This window comes from Mustela nigripes, chromosome X (genome assembly GCF_022355385.1).
Source record: "Mustela nigripes isolate SB6536 chromosome X, MUSNIG.SB6536, whole genome shotgun sequence".
NCBI lineage: Eukaryota > Metazoa > Chordata > Mammalia > Carnivora > Mustelidae > Mustela > Mustela nigripes.
The window spans coordinates 7,227,231-7,235,724 of record NC_081575.1 but is presented as its reverse complement, the minus strand read 5'-3'; the positions used below and the strand labels follow the sequence as shown (position 1 = coordinate 7,235,724).

The 8,494-nt window shown below is 38.5% G+C and overlaps 1 protein-coding gene across 1 annotated transcript; it reads right to left on the bottom strand.

Annotated features, from left to right (window-relative positions):
• Nucleotides 1–1,062: 1,062 nt before the first annotated feature.
• Nucleotides 1,063–5,511, bottom strand: LOC132007691 (H/ACA ribonucleoprotein complex subunit 1-like). The gene is made up of 2 exons (XM_059385936.1): nt 5,459–5,511; nt 1,063–1,600 (listed from the first exon to the last, which is right to left on the bottom strand). The coding sequence occupies exons 1-2, from the start codon at nt 5,509–5,511 to the stop codon at nt 1,063–1,065; spliced, it is 591 nt and encodes a 196-aa protein (XP_059241919.1).
• Nucleotides 5,512–8,494: the final 2,983 nt, after the last annotated feature.

Sequence of the window (8,494 nt, the reverse complement as noted above, 5' to 3'; positions counted from 1 at the left end):
AGCATGGTGTTATGAGCAAAGTAAAGACACTGAAAGGAGAGGCAACCAACCATGTCAGATGCTGCTGATAGGGCAAATAAGATGAGGAGTGTGACAATGATTGGATTTATTTTTATTTATTTTATTTATTTATTCATATTTATTTATTTATTTATTTATTTTTATTGATTTATTTATTTTTTTAATAAACATATATTTTTATCCCCTGGGGTACAGGTCTGTGAATCACCAGGTTTACACACTTCACAGCACTCACCAAAGCACATACCCTCTCCAATGTCCATAATCCCACCCCCCTCTCCCTCCCCCCTTCCCCCCAGCAACCCTCAGTTTGTTTTGTGAGATTAAGAGTCTCTGATGGTTTGTCTCCCTCCCGATCCCATCTTGTTTCATTTTTTTCTTTTCCTGCCCCCCATGTTGCCTCTCAACTTCCTCATATCAGAGAGACAGTGATTGGATTTAAATACATGAAGGTTATCTGTGACATCTACTACTACGGTTTTGGTGGGTTTGAGGTTCCGATTGGAATGAGCCCAAGGAAGTATGGGAGGAGAGGAACAGGAGGTCTCAAATGCAATCAAGTCTTTCAAAGCACTTTGGGGTTAAGAGTACCAGAGAAAAGGGGCAGTAGCTACAACAGGTGTAGGACAGAAGTGTTTTAATAAAGGAGAAATTATAGCATGCTTGTATGCTGATGGGAAAAATCCAACAGAGAAGGAAATTAGAATGATTCTGGAAAGTGAGGGTAATTGAAAGAGTGATGTTATTTTCTTTTCTAAACTTAAAGAAATAACACACTTTACATTAAAAAATTCCAAGTACGCTTCGAATGAAAAGTGTCTATTTAGTAAGCTCCCACAGAGTTCCAATCATTGTACAGAACATCAAAACACTTGTTTGTATTCTTTTAGAGCAAAATTGCCTATTCTGTTGTGCTCATTTTTGAGCGGCATGGACATTTTAGTTCCATTGTCATAAAATGACCAGTTCTTCAAGAGTAGCTGAAGAAACAAGTTTTTGGTCCATAGAATTAGATCATGAAGGAAGTTTCTTTGCCGGTTGTTATACTTCATGCCCTCTCCCTCTGAAACCACCACCACCCCTTCCTCCTTGGAAGCCTCCGCTTCTACATCCTCTTTCTCCTCTGTCATCTTCTTCCCTTCCCTCTCCTTGGCCTCCCCTGCTACCACCTGTTGGGGTTCCCTTTTCACCTGGAGGTTGGGATAAAACCCCCTGCAATGGTATCAGTTTATTTGGGTCTGTATAGAACTTCTGCAGTTTTTTTTTAAAGGAAGATGCCTTAATATTTTCTGACAATTTCACAGAAAAACAAAAATCTCTAAGTTGTCCGCATATTTCCTCCACCTTACCAAGCTGTTCTTTGTTCTGTAAATCAACTGGAGCATTGAAATAAGACATCTTCTTTTCATTTGTAGTACAACTGCAGACTGTGTCATCTTCACAGGGATGTAGGAACTCTCCTAATAAAACTACATGTTCCAGAGGTCCTAGGTCTTGGCCTTTGTTAAAACCTCCACGGCCACGAAAGTGTGATGTTATTTTCAAAGTTAGGGTCTTGGGGAAAAGTGGAGGAGATAGCCTTAGAACAGAGTGTGGACAATGTACCAATATGAACAGGAAGAAAGGCCTAACATATGTGTATATTTCTGGGAAGGGACATGATATATATTGTGATAGCTTATAAGGTTCTTTTCTGAACATCTTTTTTTATCTGTTCATCTCTCTCCTCCTTTTTGTTTTCCCCCAAGCAATGTCATCAGCTGAGAGTAAAGTTGGAAAAGAAATTGTCGGATATCTGAAATGGAAGGATAATGCAGAAAATAGGTTTTTATGACAATGAGGGAAGGAGTGAATTATAGAAATATATTACAATTATTTACAAAATTAAGCCTTCAGAGCCTTGCCTAACCTTAAGAGGTTTAGAATGGCCATACTTCTGGGTTTCCAGAAGTAGAGGAAAACCAGTTACATTAATGTCTATCGTATGGATGGACTGTGCAATTTCAGCTAGGTGGAAATGAGTGAAAACTTACTAAAGGTAACAAGGTGGGGAGAGGATAATTGGAATTGGGAACTGGCAGAAATGAAATGAAAATGTAGAACACAGTAGACAGAATGAGATGTTTGAAGCTGACACTAGGAAGTGGTTCCATCTTTTGTTATGACAGGGTCTAGCATCTACCCATGGGAGTAGGGAGATAAGATAAGGTGAAAAACAAGAACATTTGGGAAGAGGAGGTCAAATGAAATTTCAGGGTCTTCGAAGCATTACACATGCAAATAATGAAATTGCCAAGAACTGTGGCTGAGGTAGTATTAGAGAGTGACAATGAGCTAAGAGAGAATATCTCCAGAAAAGGCTGGAGGGCTTGGCCATTTTTAAGGTCCTTACAAAGACAGGGTGTTGACCACTCCCCGTTGTAGCCATTTATAGATTTTCCAAGCAAGGAGGTTTAGAGAGGGAAGAAGGAGAATATAATTAAAACATCATATAGATAGTTTTGAGGGAGGGGGGACTTGGCCATTTTCAAGTTCATTACAAAGACAGACTATTGACTGTTAATCTGATAACATCATCCTCTCAATACCTGAAGCCAATATGGCTAATTTTAATCACTGTAACATTTGTTCAGATAATCGATTAATTGTTTAGTAGTCACCTGTGGCTGACCTGGAAGCAAATCATTAAGCGTGGCATTTCTTCTCAAAGTGGAAATATAAAAATGAAAACTGGAATCATGATTTTAGCTTAATTTGACAATCCAAGAGAAAGTGATTCAATTAAGATCATAGTGTTAATAAGTACAGAGCCAACAATAGAACACAACTGAGTTAAGATGGACAGATTTAGCCACAAAGGAAAATAGAACAAAACAAAAGTGACAACAGCAGCAATAACAGACAAAAAAGAAAGCGGGATGGTCTGTTACATTTGGATTTCACACAAACAATACATTTTGTTGGTAGTAGTATGTCTCAAATATTGCCACAAAATATTCTCAAATATTGTCACACAACATACTTAATGTGTCGACAACGCTGTCCTCAGTAAGTCAGTTCACTGATTGTCTCTGTCCCTGTCCCTGTTGCTACAGAGCCTCATTATGTAAGTTACAAGGGTGTGTGTGTGTGTGTGTATTGAGGGAGGGTCCTGATAAGAAGCCATGGTTTGTATTTTCTTTGTGCTTAAGCATAATACCTTTAGAGTATTTTATGAGAGTTGAAGGCAATTATAGCTAAAAGTCAGATAAGCCAAACAGATGTTACCAATAAAGTATTTGTTTAAAGGCAGCATCATCACCCCAAGAATGCATCTTTCTTATATGGGCTGCTTCTTGATTCTCTTTCTGATGTCTAACAATTCAGGAACTTCTCACCAAAAATAGTTGCAATTTCCTGGGAGAGGAGAAGTTTTGTTGGAAGGTTAGTCGAGTATACTCATCTTTACCATTTTTCTTGCCATGTTTTTTGTACTGATCTAGAATCATGTTATTAACACAAAGAAATACTATATAAACAAAGACAGTAAATGTGCACTAACCAACATATATTTTCTACGAAACCTTTCCCCAAAACTATTGCTTGATCTCTTTCAGTGACAGGACCTTTCTAATTATTTCTAAATGACTTACCACATCATTACAGATTACAGCTCTCTCCTGGACAAAATCAATCTGTTTAAATAGGAAATGATTTGCTCCCAGATTAACACAACATTAACATTTTAAACTATTGACTAAAAATGTCAGCCTTTCACATTTTAAGTAAATAGACTTGCTGATGCCTCGGTGGCTCAGTCAGGTAAGCATGTGACTTTTGATTTCTCCTCAGTCATGATCTCATTGTCATGGTATCGAGCCCTGCATGGGGCTCTGTGCTCAGTGTGGAGGTGGAGTCTGCTTGCTCCCTTCCTCCTGGTCCGCCCCTCCCTCCCCATCTGTCCCTCCTACCCTCACTCTCTCTTGCACACATGCTCTTGCCCTCTCTCACAAATGATTAAATAAATAAAATCTTTAAAAAAAAATAGACTTGCAGTTACCAAAATGATGAGGTAGCCAAGCAAATTGTGGTTGATTTCCTGTTATTGTCCACAAATGGCAAAATGGCATTTAAAAAATAGATATGAGAAACTTTATGTCCTTGCTGTTAATTTGGCTCTTCTCATATGCTCAACTTAATTTGAATTGGACTTTATTAGTCCAATTGGACTTTATTTTTCTAACATCCTCCTACAAATTCTCAGTCTTTAAAGATATAATGTTTTAGTTTCTTAAGATGCTGTAAAGGTGTGATCATTTACAAATACGAGAAAATAAGTCACATAAGGTAATATTCAAATATAGTTATCCAGTTAAAAACTTCCATAAAAATGAATAGGTACCTAAATTGCCCAGTGGCAATAGTTAGGTTTTTAGAAATTGTTATTAGCTTTCTGAGGTTGATAATAATCTTCCTTTTATTCCTGAGTGCATATCCTGTGCCATTTATTTCTCATAATGAAGCTGTGCAATTATTTTGGATGTCAAAACTGAAGCTCGGGAAGTTAGGTAACCTGGGGGGGGGGTGTCTGGGTGGTACAGTCAGTTAAGTGTTTGACTCTTGATTTTGGCTCAAGTCGTGATCTCAGGGTTGTGCGATTGAGCCCGTGTCAGGCTCCACACTCAACACAGAATCTGTTTGAGATTCTTTCTCTCTCTCTCCCTTTGCCCCTCCCTGCACTCCTGTGTGCTTGCTCTCTCTAAATAAACAAGTAAATAAATAAAACTTTGGGGTTGTCTGAGTGGTTCAGTCAGTGAAGCTTGTAACTTTGGCTCAGGTCATGAGTTCAGGGTTGTGGGAAGGAGTTCTTTGTTGGGCTCCCTGCTCAGTGGGGAGTCTGCTTCTCCCTCTCCCTCAACCACTCCCTCAGTTCTTGCTCTCTTTCTCTCTCTCATTCTCTCAAATAAATAAATGAATAAATAAAATCTTAAAAAAAAAAAAAAAGAAAGTTAAGTAACTGGCCCAGTATTATGTAGCTGGCAGGGCTGTGACACAACTTCCAAAGCCCGTGGTCTGTTTGCTGGGTAGTTACACAAAGCCTTTCAAAACCAACTCAGTTTTGATCAGTGATATGTTGTGCAAGATGTTTTTCGATTACTCTGAAAAAAATTATTACTGATAGACTATAACTTATTTGTATATTGTTTTACCATTTCCAGCGTACTTTAATTTATACTACCTTAGACTGTCTCAGTTTTGTGTTTAACTCGTATCAACCATCAGAGATAGACAAGGTTGGTATATTTAGCTCAGGTTACCAATGAAATAGCCAAGAGATTAAAGGCTATTGCCAAGGTCATAGATGAAGTAACAGAGCCGGGAATCAGGTCCAGACCTCTTGTCTCTAAGATCTACTGCACCGTGATGATGACGCCCTTTGGATGCCGTCCTCACTCACTCTGCTTGGGCTCTGACAGGCTGCATCCGGCCTTCTTTTGCAAGTGCCTTCATTCCTCCGTTCAGTTTCTCATGCCCCGTGCTGGGCCTCTCATCCGTGGTGAGGCCCACACCACTTTTCTCAGGCTCTGATAGCCTTCTCTGTGCCACAATAGCTTCTTCCAGACTCCAGGCATGAAAACCCGCCTCGCTTGTCTCATGTCAGTCTTTAGGACCAAGTTGTTTCGGAACAGAAGAGGACACAAGTCTCTAAAAGGATATAGTCCCTGAAAGAAGGGAAGTCCACAAAGACAGCTTCACTTTACTTTTCCCGTGCAGTTTGCTGGGAAAAAGTAGCAGCCCCACTGGGCTGAAGCCATAGACGTCAGGGTCTGAGGCTGTCGGAGCAATTGGATACCAAGGGGCAAATCTCTAGAGAGGAGAGAACCACACAATGGGGCTTCCTCATTCTGTGCTTCTCAGAAAAGATACAGCGGACTCCCTCCAGAACAAAAATAGGACGAGACTCCAAGACTCTTGGAGTCGGCAGAGATTAGCAAGAATGCTAAAGAGCCTCACAGAGATTCCGACTGCTTTGTTTTCAGGGCATTTTATGTGTATAATTATTTGTTTAATTTTTAATTTTTCTTCCTACGTGGAAGAAAAAGTGTAGAGCATGTTTCTCTCCCATCAACTTCTGGATTGCTTAGACCATATTAACATAACGTAGATATCATATATTTTGTACTCTATCTCTTCAACAATTATTTTTATGTGGACGTTGAGTTTTATAACCAAGTTAAATTTACTTTACGTTTGAGGCTTAACCCTAAACCTCCTCAACAGCATTGCTAGTTGTAAACTCTGTGCAGCTTTCTGTGTCTAGTGGGTTAAGTGTTTGAGGTCGATCTTAAAATCCGAATTCTGCCTCCAGGGTTATTCACAATATCTCTGTGTGTGTGTGTGTGTGTGTGTGTAGGGACGCCTGGGCGGTTAAGCATCTGATTCTTGGTTTCCTCTCAGATCCTGATCTCAGGGTCGTGAGATCGAGCCCCAGTTGCTGCTTGGCGGCCAGTGTGGAGTCTGCTTAAGACTCCCTTTCCCTCTCTCTTTGTCCCTCCCCCCAAAATCAATCAGTCAATCTCCTTAAAAAAAAAAAAAAAATGAAGCCTCGGAAAATAAAAAGAAAAGTGCTAATACCAGGGTTGGCATGGATATGAGAAAAATGGGTCCTTTCATACATTGCCCGGGGAAATGTAAATTTGTACAAGGTTTCTGGAGAAAATTGTGACAAAATGTATCAAAGTTCTTAATGTGTTCCCATCCATTTTTCTGGTGGGGCTATTATAAATATTAAATATTGTTGCTACAGACATACTTTAACATATACCCTTGGTTCAAGTGTTTTTTCTAGGGTAGACATTCTCCAATCGGACCTCCAACACCTTAGGACCTCTTTTATTTTTTTTAAGATTTTATTTATTTATTTGTTGGAGAGAGTGAGGGAGAGAGAGCACAAGCCAGTGTAGGCAGAGGGAGAATGAGGAGCAGACTCCCTGCTGAGCAGGGAACCCAATGTGGGGCTCAATCCCAGGACCCTGGAATCATGACCTGAGCCGAAGGCAGACGTTTAAGTGAGTGACCCAGCCAGGCGCCCACCTTATGACCTCTTTAAACTCTTATAAATTATTGAGAAGAACCCCAAATATGTATATATGTGTGTATATAAACATGTATTAGGTAGTAAACTGAGAAATTGATATTTAGTCATTTCATTTGAAAATAACAAATCCACTACATGGTATTAAAATATTTGAATGAAGAATAACTTTGTTTTCAAAACAAAACAAAACAAAAACAGTGGGGAAAGGGACTTCTTTTACATTTTGAAAATCTCTTTTTAGTGTGCGGATTAAGAACAGCTGGTCAGGGGCGCTCGGGTGGCTCAGTGGGTTAAGCCTCTGCCTTTGGCTCAGGTCGTGATCGCAGGGTCCTGGGATAGAGCCCGGAGAGCCTGCTTTCCCCCTCTCTCTGCCTGCCTCTCTGCCTGCTTGTGATCTTTCTCTGTGTCAAATAAATAAATAAAATCTTTGGAAAAATAAAAAAGAACAGCTGTTTGGGTCCATGTATCTGTTTCTGTACTCAATCTACTGCAGTGTATCATTTTTGTTGAAGTTATTTTCTCTAATATATGATTTTGAAACAAGAAATTTACTTTAATAATGCTTTAATCCCATTCCTTAAATTCTAATATACAGTTTTTTCATTAAAATTCAGTTTGAAATGTTTTATAATTGTTATTATTTTATTTTCAGCCTGTGTTTTATTTAGACTAGTGACGTTTTCAAAATAAAAGTTCAAATTAAGTTTTCCAAAATCTCTAAGTAACTTTATGGATAAATGTGGCTTTCATGTCCATTTATTTTCAGGGTTACAAATTTCCATGTAAATTTCATATTTTCTCCTTAGTTATTTGATACTTATAAGAAGGTTTGGGGACATTTTGTTTCACAAGATGTCTGTGTATCAAATCATCACATTGTACACCTTAAACATACATATGTTATATATCAGTGATATCTCAGTAGAGCTGGCGGGAAAATGGCAGCAAGGGATATGATGTGTGTACAGATCCAGCTTCTTTAGTTTCTTGAGTGTTGGGATAGACCTAGCCCAGTTTTCACAAAAAGAAATACCTTTAAATGATTTTAATTATTAAGGATTTTTTTTCTTTTAAATTTTAGGAATTCCATTTGACTCTTTTCTAAATCCCAACAATCTTTTAAAAAAGAGTATCTTTCTTCTCTTTCATATATTTCATTTAAAGTTTTAAAAATCATGTATTTCATTTTATCTTTTATTTTATTATCTACATTTTAGATTATATATTAGATAATCCATTAGGTGTATGTTCTGGGCTAATTGTAGAGTTTATTGTTTCTGCTAATTCTGGTTGGAAATGGATTATTTTCTGGTCTATTAAGTATTGTGGGACTAAAAACTCGTAGAATCCAACTCTGTTTGTGGAGATCCTAGAAAGCCTGAGCTAAGGACCCAT